The 25,320-nt window shown below is 65.5% G+C and overlaps 1 protein-coding gene across 1 annotated transcript in view; it reads left to right on the top strand.

Moving 5' to 3' along the window:
* The window catches only part of DYNC1H1 (dynein, cytoplasmic 1, heavy chain 1), a gene marked incomplete at its 5' end in the record, with an annotated part of 44,443 nt that extends 28,944 nt beyond the window's left edge, over window positions 1-15,499 (top strand). Inside the window, 37 exons of the mRNA XM_012724374.1 lie at window positions 13-176; window positions 592-721; window positions 1,589-1,722; window positions 2,064-2,178; window positions 2,266-2,427; window positions 2,505-2,719; window positions 2,790-2,994; window positions 3,720-3,893; window positions 3,975-4,094; window positions 4,185-4,305; window positions 5,665-5,860; window positions 6,205-6,322; window positions 6,400-6,615; window positions 7,142-7,354; window positions 7,502-7,629; window positions 9,234-9,387; window positions 9,699-9,845; window positions 9,925-10,075; window positions 10,177-10,430; window positions 10,510-10,644; window positions 10,722-10,816; window positions 10,947-11,121; window positions 11,234-11,309; window positions 11,734-11,894; window positions 12,039-12,150; window positions 12,228-12,288; window positions 12,366-12,489; window positions 12,570-12,683; window positions 12,958-13,128; window positions 13,227-13,444; window positions 13,530-13,633; window positions 13,828-14,039; window positions 14,196-14,349; window positions 14,479-14,621; window positions 14,709-14,877; window positions 15,007-15,134; window positions 15,218-15,499. Coding sequence (XP_012579828.1) covers window positions 13-176; window positions 592-721; window positions 1,589-1,722; window positions 2,064-2,178; window positions 2,266-2,427; window positions 2,505-2,719; window positions 2,790-2,994; window positions 3,720-3,893; window positions 3,975-4,094; window positions 4,185-4,305; window positions 5,665-5,860; window positions 6,205-6,322; window positions 6,400-6,615; window positions 7,142-7,354; window positions 7,502-7,629; window positions 9,234-9,387; window positions 9,699-9,845; window positions 9,925-10,075; window positions 10,177-10,430; window positions 10,510-10,644; window positions 10,722-10,816; window positions 10,947-11,121; window positions 11,234-11,309; window positions 11,734-11,894; window positions 12,039-12,150; window positions 12,228-12,288; window positions 12,366-12,489; window positions 12,570-12,683; window positions 12,958-13,128; window positions 13,227-13,444; window positions 13,530-13,633; window positions 13,828-14,039; window positions 14,196-14,349; window positions 14,479-14,621; window positions 14,709-14,877; window positions 15,007-15,134; window positions 15,218-15,346 — 5,598 coding nt within the window. The remainder of the gene's footprint in view (window positions 1-12; window positions 177-591; window positions 722-1,588; window positions 1,723-2,063; window positions 2,179-2,265; window positions 2,428-2,504; window positions 2,720-2,789; window positions 2,995-3,719; window positions 3,894-3,974; window positions 4,095-4,184; window positions 4,306-5,664; window positions 5,861-6,204; window positions 6,323-6,399; window positions 6,616-7,141; window positions 7,355-7,501; window positions 7,630-9,233; window positions 9,388-9,698; window positions 9,846-9,924; window positions 10,076-10,176; window positions 10,431-10,509; window positions 10,645-10,721; window positions 10,817-10,946; window positions 11,122-11,233; window positions 11,310-11,733; window positions 11,895-12,038; window positions 12,151-12,227; window positions 12,289-12,365; window positions 12,490-12,569; window positions 12,684-12,957; window positions 13,129-13,226; window positions 13,445-13,529; window positions 13,634-13,827; window positions 14,040-14,195; window positions 14,350-14,478; window positions 14,622-14,708; window positions 14,878-15,006; window positions 15,135-15,217) is intronic.
* Between the last annotated feature and the right edge of the window lie 9,821 nt (window positions 15,500-25,320).

The following is a 25,320-nucleotide window of genomic DNA, read 5'->3' as shown; positions in this document are numbered from 1 at the left end:
TCTCCCCTGCAGGAGCGCTTCACGCAGGACACGCAGCCGCACTACATATACTCGCCCCGGGAAATGACTCGCTGGGTGAGGGGCATCTTCGAGGCTCTGAGGCCTCTGGAGACTCTGCCCGTCGAAGGCCTCATCCGGATTTGGGCACACGAAGCCCTCCGTCTCTTCCAAGACAGGTAAGGCCAGGGAGCCAGCACACCCTGTGCCCCTCGGCCCTCTCCTCACCCGGTGCGGCCGCACGGTGTCACCAGCCGGCGTGGCCGGTCTCCGGAGAGCCCGGTGCCTCCACAGCCGCACAGCCGTCCCCGGTATCAGCCGCCGGGGTGCTTGTGGCGTTTACACTAAACAAGCGTAGGAGCTACTCAGAATTTCACTATTGAAGCCGTTTGTAATGAGCCGGCTCTAGAGGCGTCGTTTAGTGTATTGATGCTGCGCTTGAGCGGAGTTCACTGTGAGCTTCAGGCTCCTGGGTCCCTCCCTTTGTGGAAGATGAGTATTTGTGCAAAAACTAATTCAGCCTGGAGTCCACAGCCCCCACAGAAGTGGGGTGTCTCACCACAGCCTCTGGACCAGACACATTCTTCTCCCCAGGCTTGTGGAAGACGAGGAGAGACGCTGGACTGACGAAAACATCGACATGGTTGCTCTGAAGCACTTCCCCAACATAGACAAAGAGAAGGCAGCCAGCCGGCCCATCCTGTACAGCAACTGGCTGTCCAAGGTGAGCGCTCTGGCGCTGCAGGCCTTCCCGCCGGGCTGTCGCGGAGCAGCCGCCTCGCGTGTGCTGCCTGCGAGGCCGGAGGACAGCTGCCGGGCGCCGTCTGCAGCCGGGGCTGGTCGGTGGCCCCGAGTGTGGCCGTCGGGCCGCCCACTGGGTGCTGCTCGCCCCGCGAGAGGGCGCCGCGAGGGCGACCATTTTGCAGCCACGGGAATCATCGCCTGAAGCCTGTTTAGCTTTGCTTTCGCTCTCCTCACACTGGAGCCAGGCAGCTGAATCATGGGTGGGAAATCGGCTCGTGCACAAACTATTAACAGAGCTGGCATCTCCGGGTAGTGTGAAGTCCCCTTTAGCTGGGCAGGAGAGGCGGCCGTTGGAGTAGACCTGACTCGCGACGTGCAGTTCACGCTCGGGCCCTGCTGCCCCGGGGCTCGGTCTGGGGAGACCCAGGTGGCGCCGACCCCGGTGCCCGTCTTCAGGGTGTCAGGGCGCGCCGAGCAGAGGCGGGGTGCAGCGAGCTGGGCTTGTGGAGATGCTGGGACGCCGGCGCGACTGCAGGCACTCTCCCACGTCCCAGCGGCGCCTGGCGGCCTGCCCCGGCACTGTGCGTGTCCTGAAGGACGTCCTCGGCCAGGCCGTGGGGCAGCTGTTCATCTGTGTGGGTCTTCTGTGATGTCTTCCAGTGAAGTTCAGTTTCCTCTATCGCATTGTATGTGACTTAGGCCAAGTTAAACTACACCCTGCCGCTACGTTGTCAGCGGTGGCGGGTTGCATTCAATAACCACTTCCTATCCGTACGTTGAAGTGGAGTTGACTTTGGGGTGGTAACAAGTGTGACTCCGCCTTAACGATTAGGGCCCCCCCCCATAGGATTACACCCCAGTAGACCAAGAGGAGCTGCGGGATTACGTCAAAGCCCGGCTGAAGGTCTTCTACGAGGAGGAGCTCGACGTGCCCCTGGTCCTGTTCAATGAGGTGTTAGACCACGTGCTCAGGATTGACAGGTGGGTGCTCCGGGTGCAGTTGGGGCGTGGGGCGTGCCCTGCTGCACAGAACAACTCCCGCTCCTCTGAGACCTCCTGGCTACTGTGGTCACTGTCCCTTCGCCTCACGGGGCTGGGGTTGTCCTGTGCCATCCCAGTAACCGGAGACAAGGTCATGTCTTGTGTTCCTGGTGCCTCCCCTGGACTCCAAGTGACCATCGTTCAGGAGTGGTTTAACGTACATGTATGAGTTGGAACAGTGCGATATGTTGTCGACAAAATGCTACGTGCTTTAGGACATGACTGTCCGAAGGGAACAGAGCCCAAAAGCCCTCAGGGGTCCCCTTTCGATGATGTTGCAGAATATTCCGTCAGCCTCAAGGCCACCTGCTTCTGATTGGTGTCAGTGGGGCAGGAAAAACCACCCTCTCCCGCTTCGTGGCCTGGATGAACGGCCTGAGTGTGTACCAGATCAAGGTGAGTCCGGCCCGGCCCCGCGGCCCCGGCCCCGGCCCCGGCACGCCGCTCCCGGCGTGGTCGAGCTAAGCCGCGGCTGCCCCGTAGGTGCACCGGAAGTACACGGGGGAGGACTTCGACGAGGACCTGCGGACGGTGCTGCGGCGCTCTGGCTGCAAGAACGAGAAGATCGCGTTCATCATGGACGAGTCCAACGTGCTGGACTCGGGCTTCCTGGAGCGGATGAACACCCTGCTGGCCAACGGAGAGGTATGACGGCGGCCACACGGCGTCACGCCCCGCGCCGGCCGCGGGCACCCGAGTGAGGGCGCCGTCTGCCTTCCTAGGTGCCAGGTCTCTTCGAGGGAGACGAGTACGCCACCTTGATGACCCAGTGCAAGGAGGGCGCCCAGAAGGAGGGCCTGATGCTGGACTCGCACGAGGAGTTGTACAAGTGGTTCACCAGCCAGGTCATCCGCAACCTGCACGTGGTCTTCACCATGAACCCCTCCTCGGAGGGGCTCAAGGACCGCGCGGCCACGTCGCCCGCGCTGTTCAACAGGTACCTGCCCCGGGCTGCCCCCAAGACGCCGCCTCTCGGGGCTGTTCCGAGACTCGGGCCTCTCTTGCAGGTGTGTGCTGAACTGGTTTGGGGACTGGTCCACCGAGGCGCTGTACCAAGTCGGCAAAGAGTTCACCAGTAAGATGGACCTGGAGAAGCCCAGCTATATCGTGCCTGACTACATGCCTGTCGTGTACGACAAGCTGCCGCAGCCGCCCACGCACCGGGAGGCCATCGTCAACAGCTGCGTGTTTGTGCACCAGACGCTTCACCAGGTGGGTTCCGCCCGAGTGCTGGGGAGGCAGACACCGGCTCGGCCGCGCCAGCAGGAGGCGGCGCCCTGCCCGCCCCTGCCCGCCCTGCCCCCGCCTTTACGGCCCAACCTGCGCCAGGCCCTTGCCCTCTGGGCCGGACTCCAGAGACTCCTTAAAGGGCCAGGCCAGCACTCTGCCTGGACACCCCAGCGTGCCTGCGCATAGACAGGGGCGTGGCAGTGCGCTGCAAAGGCCCCAGCGGCAGGGCGTGTGGGCCAGACGTCCCCCACCGGCCAGGGTGTGCTGGCCCTGGCTTGAGACTCTGATGGAAGGGTCCAGCTGTCTGTTACCCAAAAGCTTTATAAAACCACTTGGAGCTTGGGGTAGCTTTGTGGGCCTCTGCCCTCTTCCCCTCCCCCACCGACCTGCAGACTACCTCCTGGGCTTCTGGAATCGAGTTTAGCCCTGGCCTTGCTGACTTCATCCCTGCTCTGGCCAGAGGGGACCAGAGAAGGCCAATGTTTTTTGAGGGGCACCTCTGCGGAGGCCACACTCACTTTCCTCACTTGGGAGGGGCCAGAGAAAGGCAGCTTTCAGGGCCTCCTGCAGTGTCACATGGTGACCCCGGGGCTGGGTGAGAATCCCGTGTGCACTGCGATGCCGCGGCCTGGACGTGGCGAGGGGCTTCTGGGGTTGCGTGGCAAGAGCATGCTGAAGAGTGAGGAGGTCACTTTCTCCCCTGCTAGGCGAATGCCCGGCTGGCCAAGCGAGGCGGCAGGACCATGGCCATCACGCCCCGCCACTACCTGGACTTCATCAACCACTATGCCAACCTGTTCCACGAGAAGCGCAGCGAGCTGGAGGAGCAGCAGATGCACCTGAACGTGGGGCTCAGGAAGATCAAAGAGACCGTCGACCAGGTGCGCTGAGCGCCGGCCTCGCTGGGGGCCGGGCGAGGACTCCTTGCAGGGTGCCTGCCCTCTGACCTGGCCGGTTTTCAGGTGGAAGAGCTGCGTCGTGACCTCAGGATAAAGAGCCAAGAGCTAGAGGTCAAGAATGCGGCCGCCAACGACAAGCTGAAGAAGATGGTGAAAGACCAGCAAGAGGCTGAAAAGAAAAAGGTAACTTGTTTACATCGGGGTCTGCAGGTGGGTGAGCGTGCAGGCGTGGCGCGCCACATTCTCCCAGGGTTAACCGGCGCTCCCTCCCAGGTCATGAGCCAGGAAATTCAGGAGCAGTTGCATAAGCAGCAGGAGGTCATTGCAGACAAGCAGATGAGTGTCAAAGAAGACCTGGACAAGGTGGAGCCGGCCGTCATCGAGGCCCAGAACGGTACGTGCGTGAGTGCTCCCTGGGGGAGCGGTGGGCCGTGGGGTCGGGCCAACATCCGCCTCAGTAAATGAGGCTTCCTGAGTGCTTCTGGTCACCTGTACCTCTGGGCACACCCCTTCCTGGAAAGCTATCCTGCCCACGTCCTAGTGGGGTCCTCAAAAGAAAGTTGGCAGAGTTTTACGTCAGTGCAGTTCCAAAACTCTGGTCGTGGTGGCGGCCACACGCTGCTTAGGAACCCTGGCTTACACTGCACCGAGAAGCTCCGTGGTGCCACCGCGGCGTCGGGCACTGCCTGCGTGCCCCAGCCACGCTGCAGAGGCCATTGCATGCTGACACAGCCGCTGCTGGCTCCTCAGGGTCCGTGGGGGGGCTTCTGCCTCACGGCCCACAGTGGCCTCCGCCCGCGCCCTTCCCTGCCCGGCCGACTAACCCTGTTGCTTGTAGCTTTCCAGTTACACCACAGGTGCATAAAACGCACCATCCACCTGCAGGCTGCCGTTCGAAGCAGAATTCAAACAGAATTTGATTTCTCACCTGCTGGAAAAGTCTGCATTTCCTGTTTGTGGCAGACATTGACTTTTTTTTTTTTTTTTTAAGATTTGTTTGTTTATGCATACAGAACTGGGGTACAGACCAGAGTTGCAGGGTGGGTGAAAGACTTCACCAGAGATGAAAAGAACAGGCAGACTGACGAACTACACTGCTGAGGGGAGCAGCGGGGAGACAGGAGAGGTCTGCACTTTAGTGGCTGTGCAAGTAGCTTGCAGTGTTGTGCTTTAACCCATTGCGCCATCAGACCTGAAAATGCGACGTTTTTGTTTATATATTTGCATGTACTTATGCATAAACGAACTGTGGTGCAGGCCAGAGGTGTAGGGGCAGTGAGAGGACTCACCAGAGACAGAGGGGGGAGCACTGCTGAGGGGAGCAGCGGGCGGGTCAGGAGAGGGCTGCCGTGCCCCGTGGGTCGCCTCCGGGGCGGGGATGGAACTCGCACTGCAACAGCTATGGCTGGCTTTAACCTTCGGCGCCACCAGCGAGGGCCCCACATTGGCCCTTTTTGGGCAGCTGTTGATCCCACACCTTTACCAGGCTGGCACACCCACAAATTGTGGCAAACCAACAGTGTCTTTGTTGAAATACTTTAGAAATGGGTGTTGAATTTTTCCGCCTTTGTGGAGGTGGTTAAGGCGGGCCCACATCCTGCTATTTACACAGCGTGGTTGGCGCAGAATCTTCTGACTTAGGCCAGGCAGCCTGTTACATTAAAACAAAACGCGACGGTCCACGTGGGCCCCGAGCGGTCCTCTCAGTGTCTGGCGGCCCCTGCCTCCCACTCACCCTGCCCCTGCTCCGCAGCGGTCAAGTCCATCAAGAAGCAGCACCTGGTGGAGGTCCGCTCCATGGCCAACCCGCCGGCCGCCGTGAAGCTGGCGCTCGAGTCCATCTGCCTGCTGCTGGGGGAGAGCACGGCGGACTGGAAGCAGATCCGCTCCATCATCATGCGGGAGAACTTCATCCCCACCATCGTGAACTTCTCGGCCGAGGAGATCAGGTGGGTGGCGGGAGGCGGGAAGCGCCGGAGGCACCGGCATCTGCTGGCCGCGCCTTCCTTGGCTCACCCTGCTGGCCACGCCCACTCAGAGCTGTCAGGTCGTGTGTCCCCCCCCCCCCCCCCCGCAGCGGCGAGGCACCGCCCCTTTGCCCCGGAGCCTGGCTCCTGTGGGGCGGCCACGCCAGAACCGCAGTGGGCCGCACTGGCCCGCTGTCCCCTGGGGCCGGGCTGGTCCCCGCAGCTGGCGGCAGGCCGGACGGGACGGACCCTCACGTTTCCAGTCCCTGAGGCCTCTGCTTCGCTTTGCCCTGCGTGTGTTTAGAGACACAGTTCTTCTCTTGTAGTGACGCCATCAGGGAGAAGATGAAGAAGAACTACATGTCCAACCCCAGCTACAACTACGAGATCGTCAACCGGGCTTCCCTGGCCTGCGGCCCGATGGTCAAGTGGGCGATCGCACAGGTACCTGCCGGCCTGGCGCTCCCGCGGGGCCCGCCCACCGGCCACTCCTGGACAGCGGTGCCCACTTGCTCCCTCAGCTTAACTACGCGGACATGCTGAAGCGGGTGGAGCCCCTGCGCAACGAGCTGCAGAAGCTGGAGGACGACGCCAAGGACAACCAGCAGAAGGCCAACGAGGTGGAGCAGATGATCCGGGACCTGGAGGCCAGCATCGCCCGCTACAAGGAGGAGTACGCCGTGCTCATCTCAGAGGCCCAGGCCATCAAAGCCGACCTGGCTGCTGTCGAGGCGAAAGTGAGACCGTCCCCCAGGTCCAGACCGCCCTCTGGGATGCCCGCGGGTGGTGATGCGAGTTGCTCGTCCGCCTCGGTGCCGGGGCCCGGGGCGCTCCAGCCTTGCTGCGTGTGCTGTGCCCGCCTGGAGCACCTGGCCTGCGGGCCGGGTCGGTGACGGCGTGACCCGTCTGGGCCGCCCAAGCCCCGGCCCTGCAGCCTGCTCGCCCTGCCTCACGCCCCCGCCCCCACTGACGCCCGTCTCGAGTTGCCAGAGTAGGCTCAGTCCCCTGCCATCAGTGCCGCCTCTGTAGCAGCTTTCACCCACCTTCCTCCTCCCCGTGGGCCCCTTCCCTCTACCCCTCCGCTCACGCCCAGTGGAGTCTGTGACTCAACTGGGTTCCAAGAGTCCTTCGTCCTCAGTCACTCCGCGCCAGGCCCTGTCCCCGAGCGCGCTGGCCCTGGCCCTGCCGAGCCCCACCAGGCGCGTGCTCCCGGTCGCGTCCTGGGGGCCACCACACCCTGAGCATCACCGGCCTTCCGCGCAGGTGAACCGGAGCACCGCTCTCCTGAAGAGCCTGTCTGCCGAGCGGGAGCGGTGGGAGAAGACGAGCGAGACTTTCAAGAACCAGATGTCCACCATCGCAGGGGACTGCCTCCTCTCAGCTGCCTTCGTCGCGTATGCCGGCTACTTCGACCAGCAGATGCGCCAGAACTTGTTCACCACCTGGTCCCATCACTTGCAGCAAGCCAACGTGCAGGTAGCTGCCCGGGGCTTCACGCGGCGTGAAGGCGGGCCGGGCTGGCGGAGGGAGCCCCGGTAGCCGGCCGGCAGTGGGGGGCCGGGTAGCTGGGTCCCCTCCCCGCCCCGGTTCCCGGCAGGCCCAGGCCGACCCCCCGCCCTCCAGTTCCGCACAGACATCGCCAGGACCGAGTACCTGTCCAACGCCGACGAGCGCCTGCGCTGGCAGGCCAGCTCCCTGCCCGCCGACGACCTGTGCACGGAGAACGCCATCATGCTGAAGCGCTTCAACAGGTGCGTCCCACGGGGCCGGAGCTCCGAGCAGTGGCCCCGCCTTAACAGCATTGCCTGGACACAGCCCAGACCGAGACCGAGGGCTGCGACTCGCCTGTGTGGGGCGACACCTGGCGCCCTTGACCGACTCGAGGGCTGGCGCGGGCCCGCTCTCACGCCGAGACCCGGAAGTGGAGATGACAGGAGGTCGCTGCCGGCTTTTAACGCAGCCAGAGCAGCAGGACGCCGCGGGGACGGCGGGGACGGCAGGGCCGCCCGCGCTGCGGGTGGAGCGCTGGGTGCGGGGCAGGGTTGCCTTGGTAGGGCTCTGCCCTCCGCAGCCACAGCTCTGAACCCAGGGGTGTTGCTACTCCGAAAACTCTGTTCCCAGATTTGTTTTTGATCTCACGAATGCTGTGAACTTTTTTATTTTTTTTTAAGATTTACCCCTACACATAGAACTGGGGGTTCGGGCTAGAGGGGCAGGGGCAGTGAGAGGCTTCACGAGGGACAGAGTGGGGAGCAGAACAGGCCGACTGATGGAAATACAGTGCTGAGGGGAGCAGCGGGCGGGTCAGGAGAGGGCTGCTGCGCCCTGTGGGCCACCTCCCGGGCCAGGGATCGAACTCACACTGAGGCAGCTGCAACGAGCTTCCAGTGCTGCGTCCCCACCATTGGCCACCAGGGAGGGCCATGAACGGCTTTTTTTAACGTTGCAACACTGGACACGTTTCACGCTCACGCTGGCAGTCTGTGTCTGTGCTTCTGCCCAGTTGACTGGGCTTTGTGCTGAGCTGCAGTGCTCTGGAACCCGGCGGTTTGCATCTGTCAGCAGTGTGGTTGGCCCACAGCCCTGCTCGGCAGCAGGGGACACCTTTTGCTGTGCAGACCCTTCTGACTTTGAACCCTTGAAATCATGGGACCTTATCCCAGGGACAGATGCGGAACGCTCCCTGGGCGTCAGTCTTCGCCCGGGGGCCTGTCTGGGAGGCGCTGGCCTGTGCGGGCGGGAGCTGTGCTCGCTGCCGTGTCACTCACTCCGCCGCCACATGGCGCCCAGACCACACATGAGGGTGACGTCTGCCACTGGAGGCTGGACACACCTCGACCACCCCTCGGGCCAATTCCCAGCTGGCCCGGGCTGTCCCCTGGGGCTGGGCCCGAATCCCCGCCCAAGGAGAGCAGGTGCGGGCATGAGGCATGACGGGGTGTGTGCTCCGCATGTGTGCGTTTCACGTTGCTCAGAAATTGGAGCCAGCACCCGCCCAGGCGGCTGCGACTGGAATTGCGGGCAGCAGCTTCACGCGCACGTTAGTGCCCAGTGTCACCCAGCCTTAGGCTTGACTTTAATCCCACTCCGGATGCCTCCGTTAGCCTCACCTGTGAAAGGAACCCCAGGCTGTTGTGAGGACGACGTGGCGCCGGGGGTGCTGCGGATGGTCGAGGGGTGCACGCCGGGTCACCTGTGACTGACTGCCTCCTCAGACGCGCCTCCGAGGGCCTCTTGGCATCAAGCTTTAGCATTTGGAGAATCGAAGAGCCGTGCCTGCGGCGGGGGGGCAGCTACCTGCGCTGCCAGGCTCCGCTGGGCCTGGGTGCCTTAGCCCGCCCCCTCTCCCCCTCAGGTACCCGCTCATCATCGACCCTTCAGGGCAGGCCACGGAGTTCATCATGAACGAGTACAAGGACCGCAAGATCACGCGTACCAGCTTCCTGGACGATGCCTTCAGGAAGAACCTGGAGAGCGCCCTACGGTTCGGAAACCCCCTTCTGGTCCAGGTGCGCGCCAGGGGACCCTGCGTGCGCCCGCAAGGGCTGCGTGAGGGTGCTCAGTCACGGGCCATGGGGTACAGCTCAGTCCCGCCACTCACACAGCGATGGTCCCAGGCTGCGTGACTCGAGCAAGGGAGGGGAGGGAGCGGAAGGGCTGCGGAGTGTCCTGCAGGGACAAACCCCCGAGCGCCTGACCGTGCAGGCTGCGCCCGGCAGCACGGGTCGGGGCTGTCTGTTGGAGTGAGGCGTCGCCATCAGCACAGCGTTACCGAGCTTAGCCAGCTAGGGCCTGACGGCTGGAATCTGCGTGTGCGCAGGACGTGGAGAGCTACGACCCGGTCTTGAACCCGGTGCTGAACCGTGAGGTCCGGCGCACAGGGGGCAGAGTGCTCATCACCCTCGGGGACCAGGACATAGACCTGTCGCCGTCGTTCGTCATCTTCCTGTCTACCCGGGACCCCACGGTAAGCTCAGCACCTGCGCAGACACGTGGTACAGCCGCCAGGCACCGATGGGACGGGCTGACCTCCGGGCCCTTGGCAGGTCGAGTTCCCACCAGACCTGTGCTCCCGGGTCACCTTCGTCAACTTCACGGTCACGCGCAGCAGCTTACAGAGCCAGTGCCTGAATGAAGTGCTCAAAGCAGAGAGGCCCGACGTGGATGAGAAACGCTCCGACCTCCTCAAACTCCAAGGTCTGGTTCTGAGCAGAAGCTGCTGGGGGCTCCTCGGGGCTGGGCTGAGCTGGCGTCCCGCTGCCCACCGGGCCCTGGGCTACCTGCCTTTGTCGTTCCAGGGGAGTTCCAGCTCCGGCTGCGCCAGCTGGAAAAGTCCCTGCTGCAAGCCCTGAACGAGGTGAAGGGGCGCATCCTGGACGACGACACCATCATAACGACGCTGGAGAACCTCAAGAGGGAGGCGGCCGAGGTGACGCGCAAAGTGGAGGAGACGGACATCGTGATGCAGGAGGTGGAGACCGTGTCCCAGCAGTACCTGCCGCTGTCCACCGCCTGCAGCAGCATCTACTTCACCATGGAGTCGCTGAAGCAGGTGGGGCCCGCCCGGCTGCCTCCGCGGCCTCTGCCCCTCCCGCGGCCTCTGCCCGCCTCACACACGCCCTGCCCTGCAGATCCACTTCCTGTACCAGTACTCCCTCCAGTTCTTCCTGGACATCTACCACAACGTCCTGTACGAGAACCCCAACCTGAAGGGCATCACTGACCACACGCAGCGCCTCTCCATCATCACCAAGGACCTCTTCCAGGTACCGGGGTCTGCGCCTGTGTCCAGGAGGGCGGCGCCCCGAAGTACCTGGGGGGTCACCGCGCCTCCTGTCTGCAGGTGGCGTTCAACCGTGTGGCACGCGGCATGCTGCACCAGGACCACATCACCTTCGCCATGCTGCTCGCCAGGATCAAGCTCAAGGGCACGGTGGGGTAAGGCCGGCGCTGCCTCTTTCCAGCAAGCCCTGCCCGGCCCCGCGCCCCCCCCCCCCCAGCGCTCTGGAAATCTCTGCCGCGCGTGGGGACGGCCAGAGCGCCTCGCTAACCCGTGGCCCCTCCACAGCGAGCCCACCTATGATGCTGAATTCCAGCACTTCTTGAGGGGGAAGGAGATCGTCCTGAGTGCTGGAGCCACCCCCAAGGTCCAGGGCCTGACCGTCGAGCAGGCCGAAGCAGTGGTGCGGCTGAGCTGTCTCCCTGCGTTTAAGGATCTGATTGCGAAGGTTCAGGCAGACGACGTGAGTGTCCGGTGCTCCCGTCCCCGGAGCTTGGCAGCGAGGAGTGAAAGTCGTGTGCCGGCGCGTCGCCCGCGGCCCGCTCTGTGGTGATGTGCCCCTGTTGTCTCCGCAGCAATTTGGCATCTGGCTGGACAGCAGCTCCCCAGAGCAGACAGTGCCCTACCTCTGGAGTGAAGACACCCCTGCCAGTAAGCGCCCCCGCTTCCCGGCCCCCCACGCCCATGCAGGAGGTTGGGCTTTGCTACCTGATAAATGCACACATCCCCCAGCGTCCAAGATGAGCTCAGTGTTGAGATGTCAGGCGCTGGCCTGAAAGTGGGAGCAGCGAGGAGAGAACAGGCAGCAAGGCCCTGGCCGAGCACTGGGGGCTGGCTGGGCACGGGGTGACTGGGCACAGGCTGGGTGAGGCGCTCCCGTCCCAGTGGAGGGCGGGGCCCGGGGCAGGGAATGCGTAGCCGTGTCCCGAGGGTGCAGGAGGGGGTCACTTGCTGCGGGCAGAGGAGCAGAGGCCGTGTGCGGGCTCTCGAGTCTGGGACGTGGCGGCTCGGCCAGGCCAGGCTGTGCCCGAAGAGTGCGTCTGTGCTTCAGCAGCCCTGCTCTCGCTCCCCTCAGCTCCCATCGGGCAGGCCATCCACCGCCTGCTCCTGATTCAGGCTTTCCGCCCCGACCGCCTGCTGGCCATGGCCCACATGTTTGTTTCAACAAACCTCGGGGAGTCCTTCATGTCCATCATGGAGCAGCCGCTCGACCTGACCCACATCGTGGACACGGAGGTACTGCGCTGGGCCCCTGCGGACGCCTGGCCACGAGCTCCTGAGGCCGAGGGCCCGCGCTGCACGCTGGGCTCCGCAGCCCGCCCGTGGGCCTCTCCCCTGGGTGCGCGGTGACGGGGCGGAGCTGAACCCGCCTCTCTGCAGGTGAAGCCAAACACGCCCGTGTTGATGTGCTCTGTGCCCGGCTACGACGCCAGCGGGCACGTGGAGGACCTGGCGGCAGAGCAGAACACCCAGATCACCTCGATTGCCATCGGTAAGTGGCCTGGCCGTGTGGTGGGCGGGGCGCGGGCCCCCAGGATCCCCGGCCGACACGGCACTTTCTGTGGCCAGGCTCCGCGGAAGGCTTCAGCCAGGCGGATAAGGCCATCAACACAGCCGTGAAGTCCGGCAGGTAGGCCTGCGTGTCCGAGAGACCCCCGTCCCCGCGCTCGGGCCAGAGACCGCAGTGTCCCCGGCTTTGCCGTGCAGGTGGGTGATGCTGAAGAACGTGCACCTGGCGCCCGGCTGGCTGATGCAGCTGGAGAAGAAGCTGCACTCGCTGCAGCCGCACGCCTGCTTCAGGCTGTTCCTCACCATGGAGATCAACCCCAAGGTGGGCCGCGGGGCGGGCGGGGCGGGCGGGGCGGTGGGGTGGCGCCTGCCGGGCCTGCTGAAGCGGGGCGTCCTCCTCAGGTGCCCGTGAACCTGCTCCGCGCGGGCCGCATCTTCGTGTTCGAGCCGCCCCCGGGGGTGAAGGCCAACATGCTGAGGACCTTCAGCAGCATCCCCGTCTCGCGCATCTGCAAGGTGCGGGCACACCCGGGGCGGGCTCCGCTCGCGGGCAGCGCTGTCCTCCCAGCGTCCGCCGAGGCCAAGCCCTGTCCTCCGCACTGAGTGGAGGCCGAGGCTGACGGGGGGGCGGGGGGGGGCGCGGCCGTGCTCTCGTGCTCTTCCCTGGCTGTTGACTGAGCAGCAGCACCCCGCCGTGGCGCGGCGCCCCCCTCGGTGCATCGGGGCTCCGTTCCCTGGCACCGAGGGCGGTGGCGGGCTGGTGACGCTCCCCTTCGGCCTCCCTGTCCAGTCTCCCAACGAGCGCGCCCGCCTGTACTTCCTGCTGGCCTGGTTCCACGCCATCATCCAGGAGCGCCTGCGCTACGCGCCCTTGGGGTGGTCCAAGAAGTACGAATTCGGGGAGTCTGACCTGCGGTCAGCCTGCGACACAGTGGACACCTGGCTGGACGACACGGCAAAGGTGCGTGCGGCTGCCCGGGGGTGACACTGGCGCGCAGGCCCTGCCCCGGGGCGCGGGCACCACCTCCCCACCCACCCCGACCGGCTCTTGCTCTCCAGGGGCGGCAGAACATCTCGCCGGACAAGATCCCCTGGTCGGCCCTGAAGACACTGATGGCCCAGTCCATCTACGGCGGCCGGGTGGACAACGAGTTCGACCAGCGCCTGCTCAGCACCTTCCTGGAGCGTCTCTTCACCACCAAGAGCTTCGACAGCGAGTTCAAGCTGGCCTGCAAGGTCGACGGGCACAAGGACATCCAGATGCCGGACGGCATCAGGTGGGGCCTGCCTGCCAGCGGGTCGCACGGGGCACCGGGCAGTCAGGGCGCCACCCGTGACGCGCTTCCTGCGCTGCTGTTCCAGGCGAGAGGAGTTTGTGCAGTGGGTGGAGCTGCTCCCCGACACGCAGACGCCCTCCTGGCTGGGCCTGCCCAACAACGCCGAGCGGGTCCTGCTCACCACCCAGGGTGGGTGTCTTCTCTGACCTGGAAGCTGAGTCCCGGGCGAAAGGCTGCGTATTCTCAAGCGACTTGCAGCCACTGGTGCCTGCTGGGGGCGGGGGGGGGGCACCCGGGGAGGGGCCCCGCCTCCCGTGTTGCATGGCCTTCCCCTTCAAGTTCTCTGTGTGACCCCCTCCCCCGCCCGCTGGACGGCGGCCCAGGCGTGGACATGATCAGCAAGATGCTGAAGATGCAGATGCTGGAGGACGAGGACGACCTGGCGTACGCCGAGACCGAGAAGAAGACTCGGGCGGACTCCACGTCCGACGGGCGCCCCACCTGGATGAGGACGCTGCACACCACCGCCTCCAACTGGCTGCACCTCATCCCCCAGACGCTCAGCCACCTCAAGCGGACGGTGGAGAACATCAAGGTGCGGTGGGGGCCTCGGGCGTGACCCGGGTGGGCGGGAGGCCCCTCCCAACCGATCGGCCCGGCACTGCCCTGGGTCAGGAGGGCCCCTCCGGCGGCCCCGCAGGCTGCACCGCTTTCCTGACCAGGGCCGCCTCTCCTCTCTCGACAACTGCAGGACCCGCTGTTCAGGTTCTTTGAGCGGGAGGTGAAGATGGGCGCCAAGCTGCTGCAGGACGTGCGCCAGGATCTCGCCGACGTCGTGCAAGTGTGCGAAGGGAAGAAGAAGCAGACCAACTACCTGCGGACACTCATCAACGAGCTGGTGAAGGGTGCGCGGGCCTGGGGGCGGGCAGCAAGGGCTGGCGGGGCTGGCACCCGCCGTCAGCCCGCATGGGCCCGGCCTCACCTGCACCGTCTGCGCGGAGCGCCCAGCACTGAGGCCGGGCGCCTGCTTGCAGGCATCTTACCTCGAAGCTGGTCGCACTACACGGTGCCCGCGGGCATGACCGTCATCCAGTGGGTGGCCGACTTCAGCGAGCGGATCAAGCAGCTGCAGAACATCTCCCAGGCGGCGGCGGCGGGCGGCGCCAAGGAGCTCAAGGTGAGCAGGCGCCTGCAGGCGGGCGGGCTGTCCCGGGCTCCGGGTGGGCGGGCGGGCGGGCTGCCTCACCCGCTCTTCTGCCCCCAGAACATCCACGTGTGCCTGGGGGGCCTGTTTGTGCCCGAGGCCTACATCACCGCCACCAGGCAGTATGTGGCCCAGGCCAACAGCTGGTCCCTGGAGGAGCTCTGCCTGGAGGTCAGCGTCACCACCTCACAGACCACCAACCTGGACGCCTGCAGCTTTGGGGTCACAGGTGAGTGGGGCTGGCGGGGCCGCCAGCCTGCACCCCGGCTGCCCTCGGGCCAGGTGCCGCCGACAGCTGGGCAGGGCCGGGCGGTGCTGGGCGGCGGCTGTCTGCGTCCAGCGCTGGGCTTCTCCTCAGGCCTGAAGCTGCAGGGGGCCACGTGCACCAACAACAAGCTGTCGCTCTCCAACGCCATCTCCACCGTGCTCCCGCTGACACAGCTGCGCTGGGTCAAGCAGACTAACGCAGAGAAAAAGGCGAACGTGGTAGGCTGCCCCCCCACCCCCACCCGCTGCCCAGCCCCCCCAGCCCGCCCAGACCCCGCAGCCAGCCCTCCACCCTTCCCCAGGTGACGCTGCCCGTGTACCTGAACTTCACCCGGGCCGACCTCATCTTCACGGTCGACTTTGAAATCGCCACGAAGGAAGACCCACGCAGCTTCTACGAGCGTGGCGTGGCCGTCCTCTGCACAGAGTGAGCCGGCGGGGCGGTCTGACGGTGTTCACAGCGGCCGGATGGCGCGACGGGCCACAGGCGAGGCCGGTCTGAATCGGGAGGGCGCGGGGAGCCTGAGGGTGGGAGCTGAGCAGCGCTGCCCCGGCTGACCACGGGAATAAAACACTAAGCACCAGTCGGCTCCGCGGCTCTGTCCCCAGGGTCATGCCGGAGCCCTGCACGCGCAGAGCAGCCGAGGTTCACGAGTTCAGAGCTGGGACCTGTCTCCAGTGCCCCCGAGGCCTGGCTGGGCCCAGGGCAGAGGCCGGTGGCTTTCCTGTCACACGGAGGGGGGGGTGGGCTCACCCCAGCCCACACAGCTGCCCACCCTGCTGCCTCCCTGCAGGTTCACCTCAGTTCTGACCAGGGCACACCCCACCAGGCTGCCCCCGCCCCACAGGCACCTCCCCCAGCCGGGAGGAGCGTGGCCAGGGCCACACAGGGACGCTGCTGCCCCAGCGGGGCTTCCTTGGGGCGGGCAGCTGCCAGAGTTCCTGCACCTCCCGCCACCTGATCTGAGCATCCACTGGGGCCCGAGGCAGCTGGACTCCAGCCTACTATTTTTTTAATTTCAGTTTGAGACTTTTATTTATGCATATAAGAGCTTGGGTGCAGGCTAGAGGTATGTGGGCAGGGTGAGAGGCAGATCCACTGAAGCCCACTGCTGAGGGGGCAGCGGGGGACAGGAGGGGCCTGCTACACCTGGGGTCACTCCCTAGAGGGGTTGCACTCAGGCAGCAGGCATGCTTCATCGTCTGTGAGACTGACCCCTGGGCCCACCTGAAATGTCCTGAACCAGCAACAGCATTTCTGAATAGAAACTGGGTGTGCTCCTGGAAATGTGGGGTGCACCCATAGGTACCCCATCACCTACACAAATCCCAAGCATAGGCTAACAGGGACCCAGGTGAGGGTTCTGGGGCCCGAGAGGAGAAAGGTGACCTGTACCGTGTGCCCAGCTGTAGGGAAGAACAGGGACACTCCCGAAGAAGGCATTGCCACCCAGCCCATGGCAGGTGGAGCAGAGGCCACTGCAGGGGACACCATGCAGTCATGGACCCCGCGTCTGTCGCCTCTGCCTGAGGGGCGGGGCAGGTCCAGAGTGAAGCCTCTCCAGGAGGCCTGAGGTGCCCGTGTGCCCCTTGCTGAGCTTGGGCCCCACCTCGGGTCACCCGCTGGCCGAGCAGCAAGGGACAGGCTGGACAGTGGCACCGACCCTACCACCCCTCCGGGCAGAGCTGGCAGAAGAGGGGCCTGCCTGCCCAGGGGTCAGCCCTGTTGCGTGTCCCTCCCCCGAGGCAGGACGAGCGGCTCCAGGTGATCTGCGTTTATTGGTGCTGGGCAGCGAGTCCAGGCCTGCAGCAGCCCCCGCAGCGGGCTGGCCCCATGCTCCGCTCTGTGTGCGCCTGCAAGAAGGAAGAGGGCCTGCAGGCGGGGCTGGGCCGGCCACAGGCAGCCCCTGCCCAGAGGCGCGCCTGGCCTTTGCGTCACACACGGCCCGGTGGTCACCAGGGCAGCGAGACAGACGCACGCGGAGCCAGTGGCCACAGCCCTGCCCTTAGCCCGGAGCGTGGGCCCACGTGGGCCAGCGCTCGAGAACGGTCTTGCCAGCGGGGAACGAGGGTGAGGCCCCCGGACACCCCAGCCGAAGTGTGGCAGTTTGGAGAAGGGGGTCCCGGGTCCAGCTTGGACAAAAGGGCTCGTCCTCAGGACACTTCCCAGGGAACTCCCTGCATGGCGGCGCCCGCCACCCCTCCCCCACTCCAGGGCGCCCTGCACTGCCGCTCACCTGGCCTAGGGCGCACACTGCTTCCTTCTCTTGCTCTTCTCCGGCTCTGCAAGTAAAAGCTCCAGCTTCCTCTTGGACAGGGAGAGCGTGGGCGCCTTGTCCCGCTCGCTCCCGAGTCTGGGCGGCCGGGCCCTGGCGCGCCCACGCCGGAACCTGCCGGGGCTGGGGGGCTGAGTGGCGGGGGGGCTGGCGGTCTGGGGCCCCCGCTCTCCTCTTGGCGTCCTCCAGCCCACTGGGGCCCCAGGAAGCCCAGCTGGCTCCACAGGTCCTGCAGGGCCGCAGGCCTCCTCCGGCTGCATGTCCACATCTGTGGCCCCCAGGCAGGCAGGGGCCCGGCCGGCGTCTGGAAGTTTCCATGGTGGTTCTAAGCCCCCTTCTTCTGGGCTCCTGGGCTTGGGGGTGTGGGGAGGCCGGGCACCACCCCCTGCCCAGCCACAGAGCCGGCAGGCCCGCTGCCTGGGGACAGCGTCCGGCTCACCCTCGGCAGGATCTAGAAACTGAGACAGGTGTGGGCCTGGCCGCGGCCCCGGGCAGAGGCATGGGGGCACCCCACTGGGGCCGGGGCGCCAGGCCGCCCCACTCCAGAGCGAGCAGCCCAAGTAGTCCCGGCTGCCTTTGGAAACACCCCACAGGGGCCACGCCGAGAGCTGCAGTGAGGACCAAGGCGGTGCCATAGCTCTGAAGGGGGCTGTCCGCCGAGGCGCATGGCACCCCGAGAGGCGGTGGCCAGAGGCCTCTCAGCTGCATGGCGTGGGCTGAGGAGCCCTGCGGAGTGTGGGAGCCCGGGGGCACCCCGCTGCCCCGAGGCCTATCCTCCCTCCTGTCCCTGCACTGAGCAGTCAAGGCCTCCGGTCTTGTCCCCAGAGACAGTCGTGGTCACCTGAGCTCTCTCGGGCCCAGCTGTGGCGCTCCTTCAGAGGGCCGCTTGGACTGAGCTGAGGCACACGCCGCTGCCATACCCTCTGCCATACCCGCTCGCCACGGCCATGCAGGGCCCCGGTAGCCATCTCACGGTGGGGAGCCGGGGTGGGGTGGAGCCATGGGCAGTCACGCACACCCAAGTCGCAGTCTCGGAAACCAGGCCCGCTGGGACTCTGGGACGCACCCATCCTCACAACCCCGCCTTACGCCCCCAGCCCCAAGCCCGGGGGTGCTGGGAGGGTGGCAAAGTCGAGTCACAGAGCAGTAGAGCAGCAGCGCGAAGGGGCCTTGGGAGCTGCCGCGGCTGATCGCGGGCCTACCTCTCTGCAGGGGCTGTCCGCCAGGTCCAGGTGGTTCTTGCTGAGACAGGCCTGGGGACGAGCCAGCAACAGCGTCGGCAGCCTGGCCCACAGCACAGGCCCAGGAGTCTCGCCCGCGGCCGGCCTGCCCAGACCCATGGTGTTGGGCAGGTTGGGGGACAGGAGAGGGCCCCAGCTCGCTGCCAGCAGGAATGGCAGAGCCAGGCGTGGGCACCCTGGGAGGAGCGGAGACACCCCGTCCACAGCACCCCTGGGGGCCACAGAACACAGGGTCACCCACCCCACCCCTTCTTTACAGCTGGAGCTGGGCACAAAGAGGCATCTGGGGCACTTAGCCAGCCCCAGCCAGATTCTGCTGTCTTCCTCATCAGAAGCGGGATGGCGAGGACCAGGGCCCGGTGGGGCACCCCTCCCCTGGCCGCTGCTATCTGCAGGGACGGTCCAAGCACCTTGAGGCGGTGGAGCGGCAGCCTCTGCCCCTTCCGGAAGCCGGCCCTGGCACCCAGTGCCACCCTGATGCAGGGGGATCTGCCGCACCTCCGCCCAGCCATGGCTGGGGTCCGCCTCCCTGGAAAACACCGGGAGGACCAGTGAGGGCGGCCGGCGAGGCCAGGGGCTGCCTGGGCGCAGCTGGGGCAGCGGGCTGGGTGCCCACGGAGGTCCCAGGGCACGCACAGAATGGAGGTCTTGCTTGTGCAAGGAGCCCTCAGCAGCTGGCCGTGTGGGGGGCAGCCTGTGGGGGAGTGCAGCCAGCACAGGAGGGTCAGGGGACAGCCCTATCCTAGACTGTCTCCTCCCACGAAGCTCCTTGGAAAACAACCCGTTCACTGACATAGAAGGTTCTGGAAAGTTGGGGGGGGGAGTGACTTGTACAGCTCAAACCCCCTCCCACCCCCCATCAGGTGACACAAAAATCAGCTTTTCTAAATAAGACATTAAATACGTCGTTTAAGAGGCAGGGTGGGGGGGCTCTCCCAGGTGGCCCAGTGGGTTGTGGGGTGTGGGTTTGGTCCCCACTGGGGAGTGACCACATGGCTGGGGAGTGACCACATGGTACGGCAGACCCCTCCTGTCCCCCGCTGCCCCCTCAGCACGGCACTACATCGACCTGCCTGTCCTGCTCCCCACTCTGTCTCTGGTGAGTCCTCTCACCGCCCCTGCACTTCTGGCCTGTACCCCGGTTCTGTATGCATCAATAAGGAAATCTTTAAATCTTTAAAAAATAAAAAACCCACACCCCACCCCAAAGACACAGAGACAGCATAGACAGACGCCGCCCGATGGGCACCAGCCCACCAGCCCTGGTCGTCGGCCCCTGCCTGATACTATCCAGGAGCCACAGGTCCCCGGCGGCTCTGCGGGCAGCCAGGCCTCGGGGCTGCTCTCCCAGACCCTGGAGCCGCGGGTGCCACAGCTCGCACCCGCATTTCTGAGTCCCAGCGAAAGCCTGAACCTGCTTCCCAGCCCCGCCTGAGTGAGTCTGCGGCACCCCACTTTCACCTGCTCCGCTTCCCTGTCCTAGGATGCCCCGCCCCTCACAGCGCCTCACCTCCGGCCCCGCCCCTCACACCGCCTCACCTCCGGCCCCGCCCCTCACACCGCCTCACCTCTGGGCCCGCCCCTCACGCCGCCGTCATCTCCGGCCCCGCCCCTCACAGCGCCTCACCTCCCGTCCCGCCCTCACACCGCCTCACCTCCCGTCCCGCCCTCACAGCGCCTCACCTCCGGCCCCGCCCCTCACACCGCCTCACCTCCGGCCCCGCCCCTCACAGCGCCTCACCTCCCGTCCCGCCCTCACCGCCTCACCTCCGGCCCCGCCCTCACACCGCCTCACCTCTGGCCCCGCCCCCACTTCCGGCCCCGCCCCTCACGCCGCCTGACCTCCACGTGCAGTTTCGAGGATCTGGACGCCCACGGGGTCTGCCCGAGGGGAGCGCCCAGCCCCTGTGCCGGACTTGCAGCCCGCCAGACTCTGGCTTGTGGCCTCTACCCAGCAAAGGGCGCTTTGTGCACGGGCTTGAAGAAACTCAGGAGAAAGTCCAGTCTAAACCCCAGGCGGTACGTGGGCTCCGGAAAACCAGGCCCTGGCCTGCGCACCCCGCAGGGCAAGGATGGGCCGCGGCATGACCGAGGGCCGGCTCGCGTGGGGCCTCACCGCGCAGCGGGGTGAGTTAGAGGACAGTGGGCCCCTGCGGCCGCGGGGTCAGCATGCCCAGTGGGCCCGGCCTGGAGGGGCCGCGGCTGCCGTCACCCCCCAGCAGGCCCCTCTCCTCCCCCAGGGCTGCCTGCCCGCCCGCCCCCGGGCTGGACTCCCCGGCTGTGGCTCTGGGCACACCACCCCGAGAGCTGCAGACCCGATCTCCGAGCAAGTCCTGCCTGTTAAACCGGAACCCCGAGGGCTCCAGCACCCAGGGCTCAGCAGGGCTGCCCACCCAGCCCACGCCCGGCGCCCCGAGGCCCCATGGCCCGTCTTGCAGGTTGGTCCACCTCAGCTGGACTCACAGAAGCCCGTAGCTCCCCGGCAAGGGTGCCCAGAGCAGGTCGCTGGAGAGGGGTTAGCCACATGCACCCGGGTCACAGCCATGGGGTGAGGTTGATTCCCCGTGGCCAGAGGAGCCGCCAGGCGGGCCCTACCTGGAGCCAGGAGCAGCTGGCCAGGGGTGCCGAGTGTCCAAGCCACGGAAAAGCGGCCTCAGGAGAGAAGCGGGTCAGAGAAGGGGGCTGGAGCAGAGGCCCAGTGTCTTACAGAGGAGAGCTTGGCGTCCCCCGGGCCCTGGAAAATGGGGGAGCACCCTGAGCCGCCCCCGCCACTCCCCCAGCCTTCCAAGAGGAAGGAGGCCTGGCCAGTCCTGGCGGTCACCCCCAGGGCGCTGAGTCGGCTCCGGCTCATGTGCTCAAGCTACTCCTTGGTTATAAAGGAAACTGGCTAAGGGTTTTCAGCAGGGGACTCCGGGGGCAGGGGCCAGTCTCAGCACTGACGACGCCCCAGCCGCTGCGCCTGAGCGCGACCCCGGCCAGGAAGGGACCCCAGGGCGCAGCAGGCCTCTCCTGTCTCCCACTGCCCCCTCAATGGTGGGTTTCAGTGGATCCACCTGTTCCGCTCCCCACTCTGTCTCTGGGGAGTCCTTTTAACCCCCGCAATGCTGGCCTGTACCCCGGTTCTTGTGTGCATAAATAAATAAATCTTTTTAAAAAGAGTTTTCAACAAATTCTGTAATTAGGTTCTAGTTTAAGAACAGGCACCCCCCATTGTTGCAACTTCTGTTCTGAAGTTTCTCCCGCACCCTGTCCCCAGTGACAGGGCTGGAAACAGGCAGGGCCCACCCAGAGCCCAGAGCTCCCCTTCCTAGCGCGGCCTCTCGGCTCTGGGGACCCCCGCGCGGCCCACCAGAGGCCGGCCCACCCACCCCTGCCCAGCCAGGCGGGCTCTGGGACGGTTTGAGCAGAACAGGTCAAGGGGCAGTCGGAGGCCCACACCTCGCCCGCTCCCCCGTCCCTCCCCCCCCGCGGGCTCATCTAGAACAAACCGAAGACAAACCAGGGACAAAGCAGATTCCCGAGGAGCCGCCAGGTGTCCGCCCCAGCCGCCCCCTTGCGCCTGCTCCAGGGCGGACCAAAGAAATCAGGGTGGAGGTGACCCCCAGCCCCCAGGAGCGCAGCAGGGACAGCAGCACTGCCCACGGCAGGAACAGCCGGTCCTGGGGACGTGGGGCCGGCTGGGCAGCAATGGCCACGCGGGGTGCGGCCCGGCCTGGCATCGTGGGCACTGCTCTGCCCTAACAGCTAAGGGTCCACTGGCTGGCTGTGCCACTCGGGCACCTCCTGCCCCTCATGCCGCCGCAGAGAAGGCCCAAACTCTGGACTGGGTCAAGGCAAACGCGACTGGACTTCAAAGGGCAGGACACACTGGGGGGGGCCCTACCTTGCACTCTGAGCTGACTCCCCGGAGCGGAGTGGGGGCGCTTACCAGCCCCATGGGCTCACCAAGCTCTAGGAGGAAAGCAGCAGCCTCAGCGGCGGCCAGGGACTCAGGGGGCCGGGGCCAGCCCTCCTCGCTCCGTTCTGCACTTTCGAGGAAACTGCTGCTTGTTCTGCAGAAACCTGGCCTGGCTTTGGAGTAGACCCTGAGTAGCCCCGGTAGGACCCCAGTGAACCCCCAGGTGTGCTAGACACCTCCCGTGGTTGAGGGGCTGGAAGGGGTCCCGCACCCCTAGCTCAGGTGGATACTGAGGGCCAAGCAGGGTCAACCCCGCACGGGGCCCTTGGCAATCCTGCCCCCCCTCAGCCCTCGGAAACGAGGCCACAGCAGCTGCTCCCCAGCAGGCCTGACTCCTGGAGAGCCAGGGTCCCCCATAAGTGGGGCACGGAAGAGGGTCTCTGAGGCACCGAGGGGCGTCACCCATCTGCTCGGCCGGCCCCTCCGCCTGCTGCTCACGGAGGGTCTGGGCTCAGGGCCCTCGGGGCTCTGCATCCTGCTGGGGCTAAAGGAGGCCCGGACCCTCCCTGCAGCGGAGGCGGCCCACCCCCGGGGCATCTCGCCCACCCTCCTCACCGCGCACCTGCCCCAGCAGCCCCTGGCGACGCCCAGAAATGCCGCCCCCTGGCGGGGAGGGGATCGCATCTGGGTTCAGCCGGGGCAGGGCGAGCTTTTCCTCAAGCGGGGCCCAGAGAAGCCGCCCCAAGGGTGGGGCCGCGCCCCTGCGGAGCGGCGGGGTGGGTCAGCGGCAGCGCTGGGCGCTCCTACCTCCGGAAGGGCACGTCCATTTGGTTTCCGGAATGAGCAGCGCGGGGGCCACCAAGACGGTCCTGGGTGACGGTGTATGACGTCACAGGGACCCCGCTTTGCCGCCATGTGCACCCCACCCCCACGCAAGACCCCGCCCACTGCCCCACGGGGGCCGCCCATGCGCAGCCCCCCACCCCTCCGTCGGCCCTGAGCCCGCCCGCGCCCCCGCAGGGTGTTCAGGCATCACTCTGCCTCTCGCTGCGCCCCCCTCCCACCTGAGCCCGCCTGGCGCTGACTCTGGGGGCCACCCCTCTCTCCGGACCCCAGCGGCTCGGCAGGACCGGCCCCTCTCCTGGCCCTCCTGCACCTCTTCCAGGAAGCCCTCCGGGCCCCGCCGCTGTGGGCTTGCCCCTGCCGTGGCTGCTGCTCCTCAGCGGTCCTCCCCCTCAGCCCTCAGGGCACCGGCAGGTGACGCCCCAAAGTCTATTCTGAACGGTGAGAGGGACTGACGGCCTCGGGAGTGCGCACTGCTCAGCGCAGCAACCCTGGATGCAGGACGCGTGGGCTCCAGCTTCGTCCTTTATCAAGACGCCGGGCTCCGGGCCCCTGCACTTCCGCGTGGACATTAGGCTCAGCCTGTGGGTTTCTGTGACCCCGGGGACTGTAGCGGGGCTGCCTGAATGGGGCGGTGGGGGCTCTGCCCTGTTGCCCCCCAGCCTTACCCGTGAACGAGGCGTCCTTCGCTTTCTTAGGTCTTGGTCTTCGATTTCTTCTCCCATGTTTTTTTTTAAAGATTTGTTTATGTACACAGAACTGGGGTACAGGTCAGAGGCGGAGGGGCAGTGAGAGGCTTCACCAGAGACAGAGCGGGGAGCAGAACAGGCAGACTGAGGGGAGCAGGGGGTGGGTCGGGAGAGGTCTGCCGTGCCCTGGGGGTCACCTCCCCGGCAGGGATGGAACTCAGGGATCAAACTCAGGGATCGAACTCGTGCTGAAGCGGCTTTAGCTTCTCAGTGCTGCGCTTTAGCCTGCTGCGCCACCAGGGAGGGCCCCCATATTTTCAAAACTAGTGAGATCTTACCGAGTAAAGTAAAAACTTAAAAATTATTTTAGTTTTTCATAGAACTGGGGTGCAGATATGGAGGGTGAGAGGACTTCCCAGTGACAGTGGGGAGCAGGGCAGGCGGATCCACTGAAACCTACTGCTGAGGGGAGCAGTGGGGGACAGGAGAGGCCTGCTGCGTCCCGGGGGTCACTCCCTGGCCGGGGTCACACTCAGGCCATGGTGGCCACCCACAGGCCCTGTCAATAAGCAACTCTTAGACCTGTTTGCTCAGGGTCACTGTCTACAGAAAAGTTGCCAACTTCTGTATGTTGCTTCCTATCGGGGTCCCGTGCTGACTTGGTAGGTGTCCTTGGAGTTCTCTAGAAACAAGATGGTGCCATGTGTGAACAGGTGGCTCGCTGGCGTCCAGTCAGGGCCGGTCCTTCACTGCCTGTGCTGGCAGCCAGCATGCCCCAGTAGCCGGCAGACCCCGCCCCGGCCCCTCCTCCGGGCCGGAGGGGCCGGCTCGTCTGAGGGCCAGGCTCGTCTGTAAAGCAGGGGTGTTGAGGTGATGTGAGGAAATCTGGTGGCTTCGGCCTGGGGGTGCAGGTGCCTGGGGGTGGCTGAGGCCGGGTGTGACCTTGGCTGCTTGGCGGGGACAGTGACCTTTGTATGTCTTTGAAATTCACGTAGTGGGACGTGACAAAAGCAAAATGAGGAATAAGAACAGCCCCAGGGCCAGGACTGGGGGGGGCACCAGGGACCAGGCAAGCTGAAGACCTGGTCCCTGGAGAGCGCCCCAACACGTGCCCACACCGGTGCCTGGAGCCGGAGGGCTTCAGGCTACCACAGCTTCTTTGCACAAAACTACGGTTCCATCTGGAACACTTCTTTCATAAAGGTACTAACTCGGGGAAAAATAAATGTCCTATAGAAGCTTCTAGATTTGTCTGGTCACCTCCTCTTTGTGCCCTTCTGACCTCTTCCCCAGATTTCCCACTCACTAGAATCACCAGGCTATTTTCAAATTTTCCATGCAACAGTCTTGCAAAGAGCACGCTGAGCGTTTCTCCTTGTGCAGGGCAAGTGGACTCATCAGGCTGTCAGTGCCGCTGGCCTCCGCGGCCTCACCTGCGCCGGTGCAGTGCGGGTGGGG

The sequence above is a fragment of the Condylura cristata genome, unplaced genomic scaffold (genome assembly GCF_000260355.1).
Source record: "Condylura cristata isolate star-nosed mole 26May11 unplaced genomic scaffold, ConCri1.0 scaffold00013, whole genome shotgun sequence".
NCBI lineage: Eukaryota > Metazoa > Chordata > Mammalia > Eulipotyphla > Talpidae > Condylura > Condylura cristata.
This window is presented reverse-complemented; position numbering and strand designations above follow the sequence as displayed.